The following is a 23997-nucleotide window of genomic DNA, read 5'->3' as shown; positions in this document are numbered from 1 at the left end:
ACTCTGTGGTGTTGTCTGTCACCTGTTGTGTGGGCTCACAGTGTACACTGTTGTTGGCACTGCCATCAGCCCCACCTCAGCCATGGGAGTGCAAGCAATTGGCCCAGATGTCCCTCAGGCACTGTGCTCAGAAAGCCACCAGTGCAGATCCATAGGCACAGATCCACTGAAGTAAGGTACCAGGTTCACAGTAGTCGTGCATAGTCACTCACCTGGACCCATCATGGGAGGTACAGATTCAGCACAGACCCCAGCCCTGCCTCCACACACTCATGCCCCCAAAGCTCTCAGCTGCTAACTCCAGACCTGCCCCAGCCACGGGAGCACCATTAATCTTCTTCAATGTCCCACAGGCACTGAGCTTACAAAGGCACCAATGGCATAAATCCACCAAAGTCACAAAGCTGCCAGACAGGGCTCAGATTTTAGGCCTGCCTCTGCATGTGGGCAACTGCTTGTGTGCTCCCAGAGCTTGCAGAGGTGGAGCCCTGGCCACTGTGAGCTTGCTGAGAATGAGGCTGCTGTGGCGGGGCCCCGCCCTTCCCTTCACGTGTGTGTGTGTTTGTGTGTGTGTGTGTGTGTGTGTGTGTGTGTGTGTGTGTGTGTGTGTGTGTGTTAATGACGCAGCTTCTATGGTGGACTGGGTTCCATCTTGCACACATCCCCAGTTGTGGCCAGGGCCACAGTCTAGCCCCTTCGGGCTTCTCTGTGCAGCCAACCCCAGTCGTCTCCCCACATCTGTCTTCTGAAGCCCGAGTTTCAGCACCAAGCCCCCACGCATACCAACAGATGCACTTCTCAGGCTGGGGAGTGCAGCAAGGTGGCCAGGACTATCTGTGCTCGTCTCTCTCCGTTCTGCCTCCTGCAAGCTAGTTGCTGCACTCTCCTCTGAACCTCTGAAGCTCCCTTTCTGTCCCAGCTGATCTCCCCACTGGTGAAGGGGGCTCCCAGGGTGAGGGAACCTTTCCTCTTTCACAGCTCCCTCCCAGGATTCCTTTTTTTTTTTTTTTCCTTTTATCCTACCCAGTTATGTGGTGATCTTTCTTGCAGCTTTGGTTGTATGAAATCTTCTGCCAGAGTTCAGTGGGTATTCTGTGAGAATTGTTCCCCATGTAGATGTATTTTTGATGTATCTGTGGGAAGAGGTGAGCTCCATGTCCTTCTATTCTCCCATCTTGTTCTCTCCTCACCAATTTGAATATTAATAGGTTTCTCATCTGAAGCCATGTGAAATGCGCTCATGAAGGACACCAGTGGCCTCCTAATGAACAATTACATGATCTGGGACTCTGCAGCATTTTCTCTGTGTTGACCTCTCCTCCTTTTTGGAATACTCTCTTCCCTTGAAGTCCATGACATCACAGCATCCTGGTTTCCCATTTCTTGGCCCCTTTCAGTGCTCATTCACAGGCCCCTCTTTTCCTACTCAACTGTGTGTAGCTGTTTCCCAGGGTTCTGATTTCTTCTCACTTCTTGTCCTCCTCTCACACAACATATTCTCTCCCTGAGTTACCTGACCATCATTCCACTTGATTTTATTTATTTATTTAAGGCAGGTTTACTGAGATGATACTTACACATAGTAAAATCCACCTGTTTTGTGTTCAGTTCCATGAATTTTGACATAGAGTCCTGTTAGCACCACCACAGTCAAGATACAAAATATTTCCATCACCCCAAAAAAGTTCCTTCATGCTGACCCTCTGTTGTCAATTTCCTCCTTCACCTCCAGTCCTTGGCAACCACTGATCTCTTTTCTGTCCCTATAGTTTTGCCTTTGCCAGAAGGTGAATTTCATGTGTTTTTAAACAAAATAAAGATGATACTTTCCATATTTATACCTCTAACCTGTGCTGACCTGACAGTGCTAACTTGTCTTTTGAACTTCAGAGTCATCTACCCAGTGTCTTTTGATTGGGTCTTTTGATTCTAAAAAGAAGTTTAGAATCGTCACTTTTCTTCATGCATCGAGAAGGTTGAGTGATTCAAAAGTTACTTAACCTCTCTGAACCTTCGTTACCCTCCATGAAAGAGAATATTTCCTTTGCTAATTTCTTGGGGGAGATTAAGTAAGACAAATGCCACTAAGGAGTCTACCAGGCTCTGTGTACACAATAGATTCTCAGTACATCATTAATATCTCTGATGAAGTTCCATTTCTTCAAGGGGACTTGCACCTTCTGAGGATGGAGCATGGGGTTTCTGAGTCTCTAGCGCACTTGCTGGAGAGGACAGGCTCCTCAGAGAGGCCCGTCAGTGTTGTATGTCTCAACAACATGTTGTGCGAGAGTTCCGACGACTGCACATCTGAGTTCTCAGAAGCAGTTTGTGGTACAGTCAAGTATTGCAACCAACCAATTACTGCACGTAATGAGAATGTCTCAGGATTTCTAGTTAGCTTCAAGTTTATGGGGCCGATTAATATCTAAAATGAGGTTGTTTCATTTCAGATCCTTTTTATTTAAAGGCAAAAATAAAATACAGTGTTATCTTGCAGCATATACTCCTCTAATATGATTACTTGTAAGACCTCCAGGTCATTTACAGTAAAAATCACGTCTCAGCCTTGCTTCACATTGGATGGGCACATGGAGAAGGGGCAGACCCATTCACTCCTACTTGTTTCTGTATTCTGAGTCTTCACGTTTTCATATACCATTACCCAGTAGCAATTTATAATATATTCTGTGAAGCCATGTGATATTTTAGGGGATGCTTCTTCTCAATTTCTCTTTAGATGAACTAAACAAAAGTACCTTAATAAAAGTAAACTGACAAGAATCACATTGTTCTCATTTCAAACACATATAAAGGAACTAAAATGTTGTGAAATATGCCAGGCAGTTTCACTAATCCTCTAACCTCCAGAAAAAGGGCTTGTAATTAGAATTACATAATAACTGTCCAGCCAGAAATTCTTTTTTTAATGCTAGAAGGACTTCACCTGATTTCACGCTACACAGACACACTAAAAATATAGTTAGTTTAATGCAAAGAAATTAAAATTACAATTGAGCTGTCACACGGTAAAGTGAAACAGCTTTACTGGTCTGTCGGGTCATAGAGCTAATAATGACTTTATGCAGAATGCAGTGAAACAGAGGTATCTTTCTCAAGAGCCAGAGTGCACTTGTGGCCAGCACTATTTTGCTTAGGCCGTATACAGCTGTACTTGATTATAGGAACATTAGTTAAGTGAGACCATAAAAAACAGCTGTATTTGAAATCACATAGGACTCTGCACATTTTCTCCCTGTGGCAGCCAATCAGAAATCTTGCTGACAGGCAAACTTGTACAAAACAAATGATCCTATTTAGATTAATTCCTCTTAATGCCTTACACAGGCCTACTTTCCTGGCATATTGTGGAGACAGCAGGTCAGTTCCACTCAAAATATGGAGATAGAAAAGGCAAACTTGATTACTTGATAAAATATATGACTATACTGGCAGAAAATGTGGAGTGCTTAGTCCTTGTAAAAATGTGGCTGATGGGCTCTTCCCCAGCTCAGAGTTCAGCCATGAGGCACTCTGGAAAATGAGCACTCAGCCAGCTAGCAGTCTCCAAAACCAAGTTTTAACTGTGGCTCTGTCACTACTGTTTCATCTTCACTCTCTACCCAGTAACATGATACATCCACACGTTTTGCCATAAAACTCTGAAATGCCCTCTAATGCCTAGCTCTGGGCTTTGGTCCACAGGATGTTAACCAACATCACAAACAGATCTAAAATTTGCTTACTTGGCTGCCCTCTCTGCCTCTGCCAGTGACCTGAGAACATACCTGGGCTAGCCCACTGAGTCCACTGGGCTGATGGGGACACATGGAGCAGACGTGTGAGCTGGCCCAGGCCGAGGTCCGCACAGCTGCCTAGCCAAGCCCAGCCTAGATCAGCCAACATGCAGACTCATGAGCAAAAGAAGTGCTTCTCATCACAGGACACAGATTTTGCAGTTGTTTGTTATGCAGCATAACTGTGGCCATAGTTAACTGAAGCATTACTGTGTGACCTTGGGCAAGCCCTCTTCCTTCCTCTCCTCCATTGCTCATCTATAAAGTGATGGGAGGGATTGGAGGATCCGTACAGCCCCTTCTAATGAAGCTGAGGACCAAGAAACCTGGGATGAAAAGAGCTCCAGACTCCAGAGGCTCAGATTTCTTCCAGGCCTAAAGATAGAGCTGAGGAAAACACTTCATCAGGCACTGTGGGCAGGTAGAAGAGCTTTGTCCCCAGTGGTATAGCCATAAATGTCTCAGAGTGTGTCCACAGTTATGTAAACAGTGAGAGAAGAAGTTCTGACAAACCTGGGCCCCAGAATGTCCACAGAGCCAGCTCTCCCAAAAAAACTTGTTTTCTATAGGTTTAAACCTAGACAAATAAACAAGTTAGAAGACAGGATTGGAGAAAATGGAAATCTTTATTTTTAAACACTAGTACATTTCCAAGCTGTTTCAAAAAGGAAAAATCATATTACTTCAAAACTATGCATCAAAGCATATTTATTTTAAACTCTAATCTTACAAACACATAATGAAAGAAACATATATTTTATAAATATCTACTCAGAATATGTATTATGGAAAAAAAGTATTTAAAAATAACAGCCCCAGATCTCCCTCTTTAAATATATAAAATTCCCATACAATTCATAAGAATTCTTTCTCAAGAGCCAAAAACTTCACAAAGGCCAACAACTCAGTTCTCGTCAGACACAATCAAAAGTAAAACGGATATAAAAAAATGTAAAATTTCTGTACAAGGGAAATGCAGATAGCATATGGGTAAATCTCATTACCATCCATGCCATTTGTGTTTTAAAAATGTTTTATAAAAACTGCCATTTAAAACAAATAAGTGAGAGTCCTTCCCTGACTGTGGAAAATATATAAATTATCACCCTCCCACCTGGGAATCGAGGCTCCCACCTGCTAGGGTTGAGGAGAGACGTCTCCATGTGGTTCCTGAATAGGGACTAAGTAAGCCACACATGGGGATCCACCTCCTCTGGCAGTGGCTTTTTTCGATGGGTGATTCATTATTATTCCCTTCTACTTAGAAAAATTCTTTGGGATCATAGGAGACAACTGCTCAGAAGTAAATGCAAGACTAGGAGACAACTTCAGATTGTGGTATCCGATTAATAATGTGTATTTCGTGGTTTTGGTGACCAAACTCTGGGAAGCCTAATTTTCCACTGTCAGAGACACAGCCCGTCACCTACCCCAGCAAAACACATGGCACAGCCCCAGGCTGTCCCTTCATCGTTCCTCTTCTGGCGCAAGTCATTCTGTTGCCTGAAGCAGTGTAGGTAGACTATTGCCTCTTCTGACACTTCTTCTGGAAAGAGCTCTTCAAAAACGTGCGGTAGACGGGGTCATCCACATATTCGTTCTTAAACCTGGAGCTCAGCACTCTCTGTCTCTTTTTCTCCCCTTGGATTATGTCCGTTCCATAAAATGTGTCTTCAAATCGCATATCAGAGGCTGTGGACTAAGAACAGCCAGTGTTACACTGCAGAAAGGCAGGCACTTGACAGCGAAAGAACGGACAAAGATCTGACTCAGTCAGCAGTGGGGAGGGTGCTGAGGCCCAGGGAGGAGGCCCCACGCAGGGGCCTTGGAGCCTCCCCACCTGCTTCCACATTTAGCTCAGTTTTCTTCAGGATCTCCAACCCCCAGGGACCTTCCCCAACACGAGCAGGACTAAAGTCTTCTCATTTAAATCTCCCTCACTCTTCATGCCCCCTCTGGCTCCTGCCCAACCAGGTATGTGACAAAATTGTCCACAGTCATCTCTAATTCATCCCTATTCCTATTTACCTCTGGGCCTCTGTCCCCACCACTTCCCTGAAACTGTCCTTGCTCAAGTCCTAGTTCCTAGGACACTTCTCTCCCCTAAATTTATGTGATTACCTTGTCACCTAACTCTTGCATGAAGCTCTCTGTCATTCTGTAAGCCCTCCTCCTTCTCTGGCTGCTCACCGTGGATGTCTCAGCGGCTCCCCTTTCTTAACTATTTGCTCAACTCTGATGCCCCTGAGGCTTTGTGTGTGGCCTTTTCCTTGCCACATATGTTCCCTGGGCCTGCCTGCCCACACTCACAACTTCAATTTCAACATCAACCGCAAAGATGCTCACATCTCTCGCCCCAGTTCAGACCTCCACCTGTGCTCAGGCCTGCAAACATGTCCAACAACCCAGCAGGCATCTCAAAGTGTTTATACTGGAGGCACTAGTCCAACCTAAAGTGAACTCAAATTCTTCCTTCTCCATCTCTGTCCTTTCTGTACTCAATGAACGGCAGCGCCATCCCCATCAATTCTAGCTACACTGATCAGAAACCTGAAAGTTATAAACTTCCCCTTGTCCCTCCCCTGTCCAGGGCCCCTCCTACATGTACCTTGAAGCCCTCCATCCTTTCTTCTTTAAACCTACTGACCCCATGGCCCTCACACTTCCTGTCCTAAACCACTGTAACAAATGCTGCACCCCAGTCTATTTTTCACAGAACCACTAGAAGAAAGCTCTCTAAAATCTCTGATTATATGACACCCTTGCTGAGAGTCTTTCGATAGCTCTACTGTCTTCAAGATGATGTCTACGTTTCCTAGGCTGGACATACATAATCAGGCATAATCTTACCCCTTGCTTGGATTAGACTGAATTATTTACAATTCCCGGCCACACCTTACTGGTTCATGCCCCTCCATCATTAGATGTATTGTTTCCTTTGCATAGAAAATATTCTATCCTCTCTGCCACTGACAAACGTGAGGTTCCTTCTTTTGGGTTCCTGTAACACTCTACATGTCAGTGCAGTAGAATGAGGGCAGTGGCAGAGATAAGGGGTAGGTAAGTGTCTCCCCATAGGGGGTGCCTTGAACCCCTTCACGGTGAGGATATTAGGGACTATGAACTGAATTTTATACATGTTCCCAACAGCAAGGAAGGTGCCCTGACACAGTCACTGCTCAGTAAGTGATAGCTAGGCAAAGGAATGTGGGCTTTTTCTGTTATGCTCACGTAAAGCTCACTTTTTTAAATTTAACTTTTATTTTATATTGGAGTGTAGCTGATTTACAATGCTGTGTTAGTTTCATGCATACAGCTGATTCAGTTATACGTATACATATAGTCATTCTTTTTCAGATACTTTTCCTATATAGGTTATTACAGAATATTGAGTAGAGTTCCCTGTGCTATACACAGTAGGTCCTTGTTATCTATTTTATATATAGTAATGTGTATATGTTAATCCCAAACTCCTAATTTATCCTCCCCCCCCCCCATTTCCCGTTTGGTAACCATACTTTTGTTTTCAAAGTCTGTGAGTCTGTTTGTTTTGTAAGTAAGTTCACTTGCACAATTTTTTTTTAGATTCCACATATAAGTGATATCATATGATATTTGTCTTCTCTCTGACTTAGTTCACTTAGTACGATAATCTCTAGGTCCATCCATGTTGCTGCAAATGGCATTATTTCATTCTTCTTATGGCTGAGTAACATTCCAGTGTGTGTGTGTGTGTGTGTATGTGTGTGTGTGTGTGTGTGTGTGTGTGTGTGTGTGTGTGTGTGTATACACCACATCTTCCTTATCCATTCCTCTGTCGAAGGACATTTAGGTTGCTTCCATGTCTCGGCTATAGTAAATAGTGCTGCAATGAACATTTGGGTGCATGTATCTTTGAATTACGGTTTTCTCCGGATATGTGCCCAGGAGTGGGATTGCTGGATCATATGGTAGTTCTATTTTTAGTTTTTTAAAGATCCTCCATACTGTATTCCACAGTGGCTGTATCAATTTACATTCCCACTAACAGTGCAAGAGGGTTCCCTTTCCTCCACACCCTCTCCAGCATTTGTTGTTTGGAGACTTTTTTTTTTTTTGCTGTACACGGGCCTCTCACTGTTGTGGCCTCTCCCGTTGTGAGCACAGGCTCCGGACGCACAGGCTCAGCAGCCATGGCTCACGGGCCCAGCCGCTCCACGGCATGTAGAATCTTCCCGGACCAGGGCACAAACCTGTGTCCCCTGCATCAGCAGGTGGACTCTCAACCACTGCGCCACCAGGGAAGCCCTGGAGACTTTTTAATGATGGCCATTCTAACTGGTATTTTAATTTGCATTTCTCTAATAATTAGTGATGTTCAGCAGCTTTTCATATGCCTCTTGGCCATCTATATGTCTTCTTTGGAGAAACATCTATTTAGGTCTTCTGCCCATTTTTTGATTGGGTTGTTTGTATTTTTTAATATTGAGCTGCATAAGCTGTTTATATATTTTGGAGATTAATCCTTTGTCTGTTGATTCGTTTGCAAATATTTTCTCCCATTCTGTGGGCTGTCTTTTCATTTTTTTTTTTTTTTTATGATTTCATTTGCTGTGCAAAGCTTTTAAGTTTAATTAGGTCCCATTTGTTTACTTTGTTTTTATTGTCATTACTCTAGGAGGTGGATTAAAAAAGATCTTGGTGCGATTTGTGTCAAAGAGTGTTCTCTTTATGTTTTCCTCTAAGAGTTTTATAGTATCGGGCCTTACATTTAGATCTTTAATCCATTTTGTGTTTATTTTTGTGTATGGTGTTAGAGAATATTCTAATTTCATTCTTTTACATGCAGCTGTCCAGTTTTCCAGCACCACTTACTGAAGAGACTGTCTTTCCTCCGTTGTATATTCTTGACACCTTTGTCACAGACTAGGTGACCATAGGTGTGTGGGTTTATCTGTGGACTTTCTATCCTGTTCCATTGATCTATGTTTCTGTTTTTGTGCCAGTACCATACTCTTTTGATGACTGTAGCTTTGTAGTATAGTCTGAAGTCAGGGAGCCTGATTCCTCCAGCTCTTTTTCTTCCTCAGGATTGCTTTGGCTATTTGGGGTCTTTTGTGTTTCCATACAAATTGTAAACTTTTTTATTCTAATTTTGTGAAATATCCCCTTGGTAATTTCATAGGGATTGCGTTGAATCTGTAGATTGCTGTGGGTAGTATAGTCATTTTGACAATATTGATTCTTCCAATCTAAGAACATGGTATCAATATATCTTTCCATCTGTTTGTGTCATCTTCAGTTTCTTTCATCAACATCCTAATAATAGTTTTCAGAGTACAGGTCTTTTGCCTCCTTAGGTAGGTTTATTCCTAGGTATTTTATTCTTTTTTGATGTGATGGTAAATGGGATTGTTTCCTTAATTTCTCTTTCAGATATTTTGTTGTTACTGTATAGGAATGCAAGAGATTTCTGTGTATTAATTTTGGATTCTGCCACTTTACCAAATTCACTGATGAGCTCTAGTAGTTTTTTGGCAGCGTCTTTAGGATTCTCTATGTATAGTATCATGTCATCTGCAAACTGTGACAGTTTTACTTCTTTTCCAATTTGGATTCTTTTTATTTCTTTTTCTTCTCTGATGGCCCTGCTAGGACTTCCAAAACTATGCTGAATAAAAGTGGTGAGAGTGGATATCCTTGCCTTGTTCCTGATCTTAGAGGACATGCTTTCAGCTTTTCACTGTTGAGAATGATGCTAGCTGTGGGTTTGTCATATATGGCCTTTATTATGTTGAGGTAGGTTTCCTCTATGCCCACTTTATGGAGATTTTTTATCATAAATGGTTGTTGAATTTTGCTGAAAGCTTTTCCTGTATCTATTGAGATGATCATATGGTTTTTATTCTTCAGTTTGTTGACGTACTGTATCACACTGATTGATTTGCGAATATTGAAGAATGCTTGCATCACTGGAATAAATTCCACTTGATCTTGGATTTGGTTGGCTAGTATTTTGTTCATGATTTTTGCATCTGTGTTCATCAGTGATATTGGCCTGTAATTTTCTTTTTTTGCGGTATCTTTGGTTTTGGTATCAGGGTGATGGTGACCTCACAGAATGAGATTGGGAGTTTTCCTTCCTCTGCAATTTTTTTGGAATAGTTTCGGAGGATAGGTGTTAACTCTTCTCTAAACGTTTGATAGAGTTCATCTGTGAAACCATCTGGTCCTGGACTTTTGTTTGTTAAAAGTCTTAAAATCACAGTTTCAATTTCAGTGATTGGTCTGTTCATATTTTCTATTTTTTCCTCGTTCAGTCTTGGAAGGTTGTACCTTTCTAAAAACTTGTCCATTTCTTCTAGGTTGTCCATTTTATTGGCATATAGTTGTTTGTAGTAGTCTCTTATGATCCTTTGTATTTCTGTGGTGTCAGTTGTAACTTCTCCTTTTTCATTTCTGATTTTATTGATTTGAGCCCTCTCCCTTTTTTTCTTGATGAGTCTGGCTAAAGGTTTATCAATTTTGTTTATCATCTCAAAGAACCACCTTTTAGTTTCATTGATTTTTGTTGCTGTTTTCTTCATCTCTATCTCATTTATTTCTGCTCTGATCTTTATGATTTCTTTCCTTCTACTAACTTTGGGTTTTGTTTGTCCTTCTTTCTCTAGGTGCTTTAGCTGTAAGGTTAGGTTGTTGTTAGGTTTGAGATTTTTCTTGTTTCCTGAGGTAAGACTGTATTGCTATAAACTTCTCTTTTAGAACTGCTTTTGCTGTGTCCCATAGGTTTTGGATTGTCATCTCTTTGTTATCATGTGTCTCTAGGTATTTTTTGATTTCCTCTTTGATTTCTTCAGTGATCCACTGGTTGTTTAGTAATATATTGTTTAGGCTCCACACGTTTGTGTTTTTTGCAGTCTTTTTTATGTGACTGATTTCTAATCTCATAGTCTTGTGGTCAGAAAAGAGGCTTGATATGATTTCAATTTTCTTAAATTTACTGAGGCTTGCTTTGTGACCCAGCATGTGATCCATCCTGGAGAATGTTCTATGTGCACTTGAGAAGAATGTGTATTCTGCTGCTTTCAGGTGGAATGTCCTATAAATATCAATTAAGTTCATATGGTCTAATGTGTCATTTAAGGCCTATGTTTCCTTATTGATTTTCTGTCTGGATAATCTGTCCATTGGTGTAAGCGGGGTGTTAAAGTTCCCCACTATTATTGTGTTACTGTCGATTTCCCCTTTTATGGCTGTTAGAATTTGCCTTATATATTGACATGCTCCTATGTTGAGTGCATATATATTTACAATGTTCTATCTTCTTTTTGGATTGATCCCTTGATCATTATGTAGTGTCCTTCTTTATCTCTTGTAACAGTCTTTATTTTAAAGTTTATTTTGTCTGATATGAGTATTGCTACTCCAGGTTTCTTTTAATTTCCATTTGCATGGAATATCTTTTTCCATCCCCTCACTTTCAGTCTGTATGTGTCCCTAGATCTGAAGTGGGCTCTTATAGACAGCATATATGCAGGTCTTGTTTTTGTATCCATTCAGCCAGTCTATGTCTTTTGGTTGGAGCATTTAATTCATTTACATTTAAGGTAATTATTGATATATATGTTCTTATTGCCATTTTGTAAATTGTTTGGGATTTGGTTTTGCAAGTCTTTTTTCTTCCCTTCCTCTTTTGTTCCCTTCTCGTGTGATTTGATTATCTTTAGTGTTGTATTTGGATTGCTTTTTTCTTTTTTGTGTGTTTTTGTCTATCTATCATAGAGTTTTGGCTTGCAGATCACGTGAGGTTTTGATATAGCAGTCTATATATATACAAGACTGTCTTAAGTTGCTGGTCTCTTAATTTCAAATGCATTTCCAATATCCTGCATTTGTACTATTCTCTGCTCATGACTGCTGGTTTTGATATCATATTTGTGTGTGTGCGGATGATTTCCTACCTTTATTGTACATTTGCCTTTACCAGTGAGCTTTCCCATTCATAATGTTCTTGTTTCTAGTTATGGTCTTTCCTTTTCTGCCTAGAGAAGTTCCTTTAGCATTTATCGTAAAGCTGGTTGTGGTGCTGAATTCTCTTAGCTTTTGCTTATCTGTAAAGCTTTTGATTTCTTCATTGAATCTGAATGAGAGCTTTGCTGGGCAGAGTATTCTTGGTTATAGGTTTTTTCCTTTCATCACTTTAAATATATCATGCCACTCCCTTCTGGCCTGCAGAGTTTCTGCTGAGAAATCAGCTGATAACCTTATGGGATTCCCTTGTATTTTATTTGTTGCTTTTCTCTTGTTGCTTTTAATATTTTCTCTTTGTCTTTAATTTTTGTCAGTTTGATTAATATATGTCTTGGTGTGTTCCTCCTTGGGTTTATCCTGTATGGGAGTCTGCATTTCCTTGGACTTGGGTGACTGTTTCTTTTCTCATATTAGGGAAGTTTTCAGCTATTATCTCTTCAAATATTTTATCAGGTCCTTTCTCTCTTCTCCTTCTGCGACCCCTATAATGCGAATGTTGGTGCATTTAATGTCCCAGAGGTTTCTGAGACTGTCCTACTTTCTTTTCATTCTTTTTTTCTTTATTCTGTTCTGCTGTAGTGATTTCCACTACTCTTTCTTCCAGCTCACTTATTAGTTCTTCTGCCTCATTTATTCTGCTATTGTTTCCTTCTAGTGTATTTTTCACTTTGGTTATTGTATTATTCATCTCTGTTCTTTAAATCTTCTAGGTCTTTGTTAAATATTTCTTGCATCTTCTCAGTCTGTGCCTTCATTCTTTTTCCAACATCTTGGATCATCGTTACTATCATTACTCTTATTCTTTTTCATGTAGATTTGCCTATCTCTACTTTACTTAGTTGCTCTTCTGGGTTTTTATCTTGTTCCTTCTTCTGGAACACATTTCTCAACTGTCTCATTTAGTCTAACTTTCTGTGTTTGTGGTCTCCTTTCTGCAGGCTGCATGATTGTAGTTCCTCTTCCTTCTTGTGTCTGTCTCCTGGTGGGTGAGCTTGGTCCAGGGGCTTGTGCAGGATTCCTGGTGGGAGGGACTGGTGGGTGGAGCTGGGTCTTGTCCCTCTGGTGGACAGGGCCATGTCAAGGGGTGTGTTTACAGGTGGCTGTGAGGTCAGTACAAGTTTAGGCAGCCTGTTTGCTGATGGGTGAGGCTGTGTTCCCCCGTTGCTGGTTGTTTGGCCTGAGGCGTCCCAGCACTGGAGCCTGCAGACTATTGGGTGGGGCCAGGCCTTAGTGCCAAAAATGCAACCTCCAAGAGAACCCACACTGATCAGTATTCCCTGGGGCCTCCGCCACCAGAGTCCTTGCCCCCACAGTGAGCCACAGCCAACACCTTCCTCTCCAGGAGACCCTCCAAGACTCTCAGGTAGGTCTAGCCCAGGCTCCTGTGGAGTCACTGCTTTGTGCTGGGTTCCAGTGCACGTTGTGCGTGCCCTCTAAGAGTGAAATCTCTGTTTCCCCCTGTCCTGCGGAACTTCTGCACTCAAGCCCCACTGGCCTTCAAAGCTCAATGCCCTGGGGGCTCTTCCTCCCAATGCCAGACCTTCAGGCTGAGGAGCATGACGTGAGGCTCAGAACTCTCACTCCATCTCATTGTGGCTTCCTCTTTGTCTTTGGATGTAAAATATCTTTTTTGGTAGGTTCCAGTCTTTTTTGTCGATGGTTGTTCACCAGTTAATTGTGATTTTGGTGTTTTCGTGGGAGGAAGTGAGCTGCAGTCCTTCTACTCTGCCATGTTGTCGGAATCGAGGGGCTGCTTTTAGTTTGGATACTTCCTGCTGTTTCCTCAGTGTGTGCTGGCTGTTATCCCCTTGATCTGGGGTGGGCAGGTGTGGTGACCCGTGCTCACTCCTGGTACCCTGGGGTAGTGATCAGTGCCAGCTTGTGGGTCTCCCAGCAGTGGCCTGCGTGCCTGCAAGATGGCAGGGCCAGCGATTGGCACCTGCTCATGGGTCTCTTAGTGGCGGCAGCAGCCCATGCCCACCTCTGGAGCTCACGATGACAGTGGTGGCTCGTGCCTGCCCCCAGAACTCATGTAGGTGGTGTCCTGTTGCCTGAGAGTGCATGCAGGGAAAGGAACTCCTATGGCAAGTCCTGCCCCTCTCCTCTGCATCCCCCAACAATGGTGCCTTGCCTCTCTGGCAGACCCAGGCTTCTTCTGAGTGCATCCTCAGTTGCCACACTCCAGCCTCTTCAGGCTGTCTCCGTGCAGCCAGCGCTGGTCCTCTCCCTGAGTCTGACCTCCAAAGCCCAAGCTTTAGCACCCAGCCCCTGCCTGCCCTGGCAGATGAGCATCTCAGGCTGGGGAGTTCAGGGCAGCACTACCAACCACCTGTGTAGGTCACTCTCTGTTTTGCCTTCCTCAAACTGGTTGCTGAGCTCTCCTCAGTGGCTCCAAAGCTCCCCCTCCATCCAGGCTGATCTCCCCACCAGTGAGGGGACTTCCCAGGGCGAGGGAACCTTTCCTCCTTCGTCGCTCCCTCCCTGGGGCACATGTCCCATCTCAATTCCTCTTTTTTTTTTTTCTTTTGTCCTGCCTGCTTTACGTGGAGGTTTTTCTGCCTTTTCAGAAATCTGAGGTTTTCTGCCAGTGTTCAGTAGATGTTCTGTGTGAATTGTTCCACTTGTAGATGTGTTTTTGATATATTTGTGGGAGGAGGTGAGCTCTAAGTCCTATTTCTCCACCATTTTGATTCCTCCCGCCAGGTAAAGCTTACTTTAAAGTACTATTCTTTCTTCCTAATTTCCTATTCTGCCCCTCGAACGTGTTCCCAACTGGTTTTTACTGAGATGACACCAACTGTGTCACGGAGGCCCCCTCCCATGGTAGTGACACAGGCAGGGTCCAGCTTTTAAGGCTTGAAAGCACATGGTCAATCATGAAGAAGAGAGAAACGATGGAACAATTACAAAGAAGCTTGAAAACTAAAAATGGACCCAAGTGCAAAGCTGGGCATGTTCCCTGCTAGCTCATGAGATGGTCATCCAGGGTGATAGGCTCCCTCCATGGATTCCCCCAGATGCTCCTAGCTTCACTCAGGAAGAAAAGGAAGAGATTGTGGATGGGCTGGGCACCCTCTGCCATTAGGATAAAACAGTTTTGGTTCATTCATTCTTGGCAAAGCACTTCCTCTGAGTAATCTTTCCCTTTTATAAGTGCTAAAGTTAAAGGAGAAAATAAAACATCTATGAAAGTGCTGCCACTGTGTGAGGACAGCAAAAGTAAGCCTCTTAAATACAATAATAAAACCAGTTTACCAGCAGCACCAGTTAATCATACACCATTGCTATGGTTATTCTGTGAGACCATAAAAGGTAATGGGGCTGTTTCTGAAGTTAGTGGGAAGGAACGCAGCACAGTCACTGAGGCGGACTGCTGACACTTTAGAAAAATTTCTCCCCGAGTCAGCGTATGTCTGGGTGAGCAGAAGTCATTAAAACGTGAAGGCCTCCCGGTGGGGGCTGCAACCCAACCCGCCTTAAAAAAAAACCAAAAGATTTCTCTAATTATAAAGTATCTTCCATCAATAAGTTTTCCAATCAGATTTGTTTCGCCAACTGGAAAATAAATAGCAGTCACGGACAGACTAGCCAAGGGCCAGAGGGTTATATACAAACCTTAAGAAAAAGCTGGTTTTCTACAGCAGAAGCACGTAAGTCTTTGATTCAGTAAAAACAGAGGTGGCAAACTGGATTTAGGGACTGTGAGCAAACTGGATTTTGTCTCAATAACTTTTCTATTAGGCTCAACATAACGTAACAGGTTAGATTCAGAGTATCTATGTGATTTTTATATATATATATATATATTTAAATTAATTAATTTATTTATTCATGGCTGTGTTGGGTCTTCGTTTCTATGCAAGGGCTTTCTCTAGTTGCGGCAAGCGAGGGCCACTCTTCATTGCGGTGCGCGGGCCTTTCACTGTCGTGGCCTCTCTTGTTGTGGGGCACAGGCTCCAGACGTGCAGGCTCAGTAGTTGTGGCTCACGGGCTTAGTTGCTCCGTGGCATGTGGGATCGTCCCAGACCAGGGCTCAAACCCGTGTCCCCTGCATTGGCAGGCAGATTCTCAACCACTGCGCCACCAGGGAAGCCCTATATATTTTTTAATTTAAAAATTTTCTATGAGAATTTTAAAAAAGCAGTTCAATTTGGTGTGACTGTTCTGAGAAATGGACCTTAGAAAATTCGTGCTCGAGTAAAGCTACATGGTAAAGCATACTGGTACTGGAGCCAAATCTACTGTGGAACAGAGATTGTGATCAGAGCAGAAAGCAAAAAGCTTTCTTTGAATGTGATTAAGAAATGGTATTTGAAATCTATGAGACCCAGCTGGTAGGATGTTTAACCATACATGGATTAGAAAAATCAAAGACCTGAGAGACTTCCAGAGGGCTACCTACTCCATTTCCCAACCTCTAAATCTTTAGGAGATTATTTTTTTAAAAAAGGGGGGGAGGGAATGGGAGAGGACAGAGAATCCATGGAAGATAGGAGAAACAGGATGAGAGGCAGTCACCTCCAGCATCTTGAAAGGGAAAGTTTTTCTCAAGAGATTTCAAGACCTAGAACACTGACAAATTATCCAGGTTTTTAGCTCTTTGTTAAGGTTTAACAGATGTCTTTACTATAGGAATATTTTCTTCTCCCTTTCCCTGCTGTTTATTATCTGGGGGTTAATCTGTTTTCAGGTGTGTGGGTCCCCTACTTGCCACATTTCCTCACTGGGTGGGCAGCAGTGCTGTTACTATCACTTTTCTCTTGACTGTTTCACTTTGAAGGACCTTCCCCTCAAGGATGCAGTTGAGAAGGAAAAGTCAGTTTACACCTGATGCACTCAACCCTGTTCTCAGGATCCCACCTGACAGGAGAGGAGCTGAATATACAACTGAACATTTAAGGAAACCCATGTTCTTCCAAAGTAATCTAGAGTCGCTCTATCACTGCATAAAAGCATATCATTAGCATGCAATGAAAACTAAGGATGTCATTTATTCAGAAAAAAATTTTCATTTTAGTCAGAAAAATCCCCTCATTCAAATTTCCTAGTTTAGGACTTATCATTTCACAGATGCACTAGATGCAATTCTAAATGAGTAAAACTGACTTCATTTCAGGGTCCAGTAAATATTTTATGATACAATAATGAAAACTAAGTTATTATGAATTATATTTTTTAACAACTTCAGTTTTGACTATTTGTCCATGTTTATTTGTCTTTTAATGGTATGTACAGGGCTGGAAACTAATAACGTTTTCTTTTGTTAAAAAAAACTGCTTTAGTATTTCCACAACTAGTATTTGGGCTTTGTTTATTCCTTTTGTTATAAAAGTGAGAGTTTACTTTAATTATAAATTGACACAAACATTAATGAGCTTCTGAGAGAGAAGTTAATACAGTTGACCTTGAACAACATGGGTCTGAACTATATATGGGTCCACTTAATACACGAATTTTTTTCAATCATAAACATTATGGTACTACACGATCTGAGTGATTGAATCCATAGATGTGAAAGTGTGGGCAGGAAGGGTCTGACTATATAAGTTATATATGACTGTGTGGAGGGTCAGCACTCCAACCCCCCACATTGTTAAAGGGTGGACTGTATATGATAAGGCTATAGGACACTAGATGTTCGCTATGCTGAGTCCCCTTTAATCTCCTACTGAAAGCTTTCTTTTTTTTTTTTTTTTTTGCGGTACGCGGGCCTCTCACTGTCGTGGCCTCTCCCGTTGTGGAGCGCAGGCTCCGGACGCACAGGCTCAGCGGCCATGGCTCACAGGCCCAGCCACTCCGCGGCATGTGGGATCTTCCTGGACCGGGGCACGAACCCATGTCCCCTGCATCGGCAGGCAGACCCTCAACCACTGCACCACCAGGGAAGCCCTGAAAGCTTTCTTTTAACGTTGCTTCCACTAAGAAGATTGTAAATGTCTTGATGGTATCTTTATATGTTCCCAGTTAGCTTGCATAGGACACATACTCAATAACTTTCTGTATGCCAATAGATGTTAACACAAACAAGCATCATTTGACCTCATTAGAAAGAAAGATGGGGAACTTGCACCGGTTTCCCTGTTTCTGGGCAAATTTGAGCTTTGGATTAAACGATTTCAATAAGGGAAAAGTTGCATTGGCTTTCTTCAAAATCAATCCAAAAGCCTAAGTATGTTTCCTGCTGGGCTTGGGAAACAGTGAGAGAGGAGGAGAGATTCACATGGCAGATCCCTCAGAGGGATTATCCAGCACTTACAAAACGAGCTTTCACTCTCTTGGGTAACTCTTCATCTAAAGTGTAGATGTCCTCTCTCTTCATTGCTATCTGGGATCCATCTTCAAATTCAACCTAATGAAAAATAAGACATCGAGCATGATCTATTTAAAAAAGAAGCAAGCATTCACCATTTTCTTCAGCGTTCCAGTTAGCTACATAAAAAAGAAAAGAGGATTCAGGCAGAGCCAACAAGGGAACTAGACAACAGGCAAGGAAGGAAGCAAAGCTCTTCCCTTATCAAACTAAGAACAAAGTATGTTTTCAAACAGGCCAAAATTCTTGAAAATGAGTGTTTTGCAATATGTGATATGAAAACTTTATCCCCCCAAAGCAAAAACAAAGAAAAGTAACTGCTGCTCAAATGATTTCTCAGAACATGAGATTGTGGCCAATTTAGCATTAAGACGGGTGGGGCCTGTAAGTACTGATTGTTTCTTTAAGAGGCTCTGACAACATAAGAGGGAGGACTGTTTCTCTTTGAGAAAGAAGTAATGATACATTTACTCTTGTATAATAATCCTCCCAGATAAAATAATTTCTCAAGTTCTTACGGAGCTTTAACTTTCAAAACTCACTTTTGTTAAATTCAAACAAATGGCCAGGAAGATCTCAGGTTCTCCTTAACCTCACGTGTCAGCCACCTCAATTTGCAAAAATACATTATCATCTAAATGAAAATGTTCAAAACTTTTAAAACTTTGTTTTCAAGCTAATCAAATGGCAGCAAGTAATTTGATTATCCAGTTTTTTCAATATTTTAGGATATTTTGTTAGAGAAAAAGTGACACTGAATAACAAATGTAGAGCATCTGGGGGAGATTCATCAAAGGCCCTACTCAAAGTGATCTTGGTTTAGGCTCAATCCCACATGAACTCTTCCAGAAGAAAACAAAAGGGATGCAATCAGGGTAGAATATCTAATATGTTCTAACTCTGACCACTTATGGTATTCCTGAAATCCCTAACTCATCTGTCTGAATTCTTTACTTTTAAGAAATAAGTATATGCTTGCAATTCTAGTTAAAAGATAAGTTAAACCATGTAGCTGTGCTATTCATGTTAATTTAAAAAAATCTGCTGAAGTTTAAAAAATACTAAAGATAAAATATATAATTAAACTTCGTATTTATCATCCATGTACTGCTCACGTTTGACTAAGCTCAAACACGGGGCAGAATTAGGTCTCGGTCACAGGAGACTCCTCGCTGCTACTTTCCGGAACGCTGAGATTGGGAAGGCTTTTCTTCCTGGCCTTGTTTCAGCAAAATGGTTTCTGTAACATTTAATTAGGCCAAGGTGTCATTGCAATTTATATAGTTCGATAGCATAGCTAGAACTACCTGTGCCTACCTTTCTTCTGTTTTAGATCATTTGAAAATTCTAAAAGAGAAAAAGGCAATTTTGAAGCTAAGAGGGAGTATGGTATGCTGACCAACCATCCCAGTTTGTCCAGGACTGAAGGGGTCTCCCAGGATGCAAGACTTTCAGTGGTAAAATCAAGGACAGTCCCTTGCAAGCTGGGATAGTTGTTCACCCGACTTGGGACACAGCCAAGAGTAAATTCTGGCCCTTCCCTTTACCAGCTGCGTGCTCTTGAACAAATTATCACGTTCACTGAGGCTTTTTTCCCTCCTTTGTAAAGTAGGAGTCAAGAACATCTATGTTGCAGGGCTACTGTGAGGGCCCCCAAAATGCATATACTTAGGATACTTAGCACTGCGCAGTAGGTATTTAGTTCCATTTTTATAAATATCTTTGCTTATTCAGTGGTGAGGCTGAATAGACACAAAACACAAAATGATCTCAAAAGGCCAGTTGGTTTAATGAGGAATTTTAAACTACTTCCTTGAGAGACAATTTTAATATTAGTCTTAACTTTTTCATTGAGTCTGTAAATATGCTCACAGTTCTATGTTGATAGGCCATGATAAATTCAGCTGAAGTTAGCACACTGATTGATTACTAATTAGCCTGAATTTCAACATGTCTTCATTATGATACTTTTCATGTAGCTAATAGCTTTGCTTCATGTAAGATCCTTCACTTTTGCATTTATTGTTTAATTAAATGTAATTATTTTCTTTTGAATGATGTAGTGAACGCTTCTTTTCTAGGAGTCTCCAGTATTACCAGCCTGTCTTGTGATTTTTGCCTAATTTTGGACATTCTGATACAAAAATGCTGCAGCACTTACCCTGCTGTAAATGACCTGAATCTGCAACTTAACACTTTGTCACCAATACAAAGGGGAAATGGCCTTCTCTCTCTCTCTCTCTCTCTCTCTCTCTCTCTCTCACACACACACACACACACACACACACACACACACACACACACACACACACACACACGATATGTACATCCTCCCCTCCCCACCCTGGTGGCTTTTTCTACACCTTAAAAAAATGTGCTCCCCTAAGTTGTCCAGACTTCTTTGAACACTTTTAATTACATTGTGCTCCAGTTTTTAGTGCAGTGTCTTTTAACGTACTCTTCCATTTAAGCCCTAGCCCTTTATCAGTCTTTGAACAATTTCTCTGAGGAATCTGGAGGTCTTATCATTCTCAAGCTGTTTTTAACTTCACAGGCCTGAACCTTCTTGCTTTTTCTCCTTTTACTTCAATCTTCCTGTTTTTACACTACTGCTTAGCTTTAGAATGTTGATTTCTGCCATCGTGTTACTAAAAGTACTATAATTTATTGGTTCTAATAAATTTGTTCCTTTTTAAAGCCTTTCTGAAGGAATATAAATGCACATGCGCCATCCATGTTGTTTTCCTTATTAGAGCTTAACTCATCCTCATTTCTAATAGGGATATAATTCATTTTTAAATTGTATATATATTCTTTAATAATATGTAGAGTTGTTCAGTGAACAGAATGCCAAAATGATAGCTGCACTTTTCATTAAATGAGCGCTCCTTTACGCGCGGGTGCACAGATGGCCACACCTGTGCCGATGCACCATTGGCCTAGGTTTGCTGAAACGCCCGACGGGGATGATGTCTCTCAGGGAAAAGCCACCCATTCAGGGGCTGCTGGATGATGAACAGCCATCACTGATTTGGCTTACAGTTAGATAATCCAGCCAGTTAGTCTCTCCCCGTATAACAGAAACACAAGAAAGCAGCCCACCATCCAGCTGGTTATCTTTTTGACCTAACTAACTATATTCCTTACAATTAACCTATTCATCAGATGTTACTAGAGTTTCCCAGTATCGAACTTGGTAATAAAAGTCTAATATCTAGGTCATCAAACATCGAATTTTTGCCTTTTTTATAAAACAAGAGGTGTTCCAAATTCATGTGGCTTCTTGGTCAGCAGTACACTGGCTATACCGTCTGCCCTCTGGCTTCTCCTGTCCATCTCAGCAAGCATCACACCCAGGGCGGCACTCACCTGGTACATGTGGGCAACATTTGATCCGAGATATTTTGCCCCGTAGAGTTTGCCATCAGGCCACTTGACTTGAACGACTTCTCCCTCGGCAGGAGGGCCTAGCCTCACACAGTCTCGGCTCTGCATAATAAACAGTAGTTAGGCTTTTCAAGGCAAATGTCTAAGCAACTGCATTTAGAACATAGCAAATGAGCAACTCCTGGCAACTAAAAGGAGTTATTGCCTCTGTGTTTTATGGATTATGATCTTGCATGGGTGTTCAGGGGAAGAGCTATAAGCCAAAGGAGTACATCATAAAGTTACAAAGGAACCACCATAAACCAAGAAGGAAAAAACAGCATTTACATTTGCTGTTTGACAAAGAATTGTTCCGAGGGTAAGTAAAATGTGCATAGAAACTGCTCTAGCTGAGAAATAGACTGGCTAATGATTTATAACACCTGACATGTATACAGCATTTTGCAGCTAACAGAAGGCTTCAACATACATCTCGTCTGATCCTCACAATCGTTCCATGAGGTAGGCAGAGACTACTAATTAGCCCCATTTTACTGACAAGGAAACTGAGCCTCTGAGGAGGCTCCTTTCAGTTGTCAGGATCTCTGGAGAAGTGAAGCGGTGTAAGAGACAAAGAACTGAGGACGCCCAGGTGGACCTGGGGGCAGGAGAGAAGCAGACAGTCATCAGAGCTGGCAGGCCCGGACGAAGCAGCAAGGGAAAAATGCAGGAGCCTCCAGAGTGCGGCAGGGGAGGCTGTAAGGCCCGGGTCCTGCTCAGCAGGCCTCTTCTGAAGACCCCTGGACCTTCCCCTACAGGCCTGGTTCTGCCTGCACCTCCCATCCACTGAGTAGTCCACCTCATTCCACAGGTGATCCTGGCGGTGCCACAAGCACTCTTCTCACCTCACTTCTTCCACTCAGCACTGCCTCCTCGGGCAGCAACTCAGAACAAATTTCCCACTAGCTCATCCTGGGAAGGTGCTTTTTAGAGGGGGAGGGGTACAGATATACTTTGCAAACTTAAGTTTGTATGTATTGAGAATGACACAATAAAATTTGAATACAAAGGAATTAAATACTTGACTACTTTGATAAATTTTTTGCACATTTAGCAATTCATGTTTTGCTAATCCTGGTATTTTACTGATGAGGCCAATCTGACTGATTGAAATGCACACTTGACCAGTTAAGCTTTAAATACAGACTGGGCAGGGTTCTGTGGTTTAAATGAGAGGCACACACAGGAAATATTTAGTTGTTTATGATTAGAAATCCACCATGTATTACTTTTCATTATTAACAGAAATTTTGCATCATAAAGGAATGGGCCTTTTACTGTTGGGTTCAGAGTACACCTGAGAGGTTCATCTTTCTCACAGCAGACTATGCCTCCATTTAAAGCTATGGGCAAAGAAAAAAAAGTGTGTGCTCAGAGGCTCTGCAGAGTTGACAGTCTGCATCTAACTTAGTCAAATGAAAATAAGTTTCTTCTTGGCCTTCATAATATATGATCTCAGGCTACACAGAACTTAAAGAGTAGGATGAAGAACTGTATTCTACATATGCCCCTGGAGTTATCATCTCACTTTTCATTTCCCTTCCCTTCCAAAGATGTACATGGTACTAAGAAGACTGGAAGGTGTAGCTTCTAAATAGATGCTGTCTCCTAGGACAGGAAGCTACATCAGCTCAGGGATAACTCTGAGCTAAAACCCAGATGGTTTGGTGATGGGGGCAAGGAGAGAACAAGAGTAAGTTTCTTCCTTCTCCTAAAGTTTTATTCCATGTGGAGGAAGCTCCATTAAGGTAATACTCCTAGCTTTTCTTTTTTTTCCCACTCCCTCATTCATTCACTTTTTTTTTTTAACTTTCATTGAAGGATACTCGATTTACAATGTTCTTTTAGTTTCAGGTGTACAACAAAGTGAATCAGTTACACATATACATATACCCACTCTTTTTTAGATTCTTTTCCCATATAGGCCATTACCGAGTACTGAGTAGACTTCCCTGTGCTATAGAGTAGGTTCTTATTAGTTATCTACTACTATATTTTATATATAGTAGTGTGTATATTGTCAATGCCAGTCTCCCAATTTATCCCTCCCCTGCCAAAGCAATCTACAGATTCAACACAATCCCTATCAAATTTCCAATGGCATTTTACACAGAATTACAACAAAAAATTTTACAGTTTGTTTGGAAACACAAAAGACCACGAATAGCAAAAGCAATCTTGAGAAAGAAAAATGGAGCTGGAGAAATCAGGCTCCCTGACTTCAGACTATACTACAAAGCTACAGCAATCAAGACAGTATGGTACTGGCACAAAAACAGAAATATAGATCAATGGAACAGGAGAGAAAACCCAGAGATAAACCCAAGCACATATGGTCACCTTATCTTTGATAAAGGAGGCAAGAATATACAATGGAGAAAAGACAGTCTCTTTGATAAGTGAGGCTGGGAAAACTGAACAGCTACATGTAAACAAACGAAATTAGAACACTCCCTG

The 23997-nt window shown here is 41.8% G+C and overlaps 1 protein-coding gene across 4 annotated transcripts in view; it reads right to left on the bottom strand.

Annotated features, from left to right (window-relative positions):
• Nucleotides 1-4518: 4518 nt before the first annotated feature.
• Nucleotides 4519-23997, bottom strand: part of KDM4C (lysine demethylase 4C) — a 395353-nt gene continuing 375874 nt past the window's right edge. For all 4 annotated transcript variants that reach the window (XM_082842831.1, XM_082842830.1, XM_082842832.1 and 1 more), the window contains 3 exons: nucleotides 21484-21603; nucleotides 18061-18153; nucleotides 4519-5493 (listed from right to left, as the gene is read on the bottom strand). In XM_082842831.1, the coding sequence (XP_082698957.1) occupies nucleotides 5317-5493; nucleotides 18061-18153; nucleotides 21484-21603 (390 nt within the window). In that variant the 3' untranslated portion in view covers nucleotides 4519-5316. The remainder of the gene's footprint in view (nucleotides 5494-18060; nucleotides 18154-21483; nucleotides 21604-23997) is intronic.

The sequence above is a fragment of the Leucopleurus acutus genome, assembly GCF_964270905.1.
Source record: "Leucopleurus acutus genome assembly, chromosome: 7".
NCBI lineage: Eukaryota > Metazoa > Chordata > Mammalia > Artiodactyla > Delphinidae > Leucopleurus > Leucopleurus acutus.
This window is presented reverse-complemented; position numbering and strand designations above follow the sequence as displayed.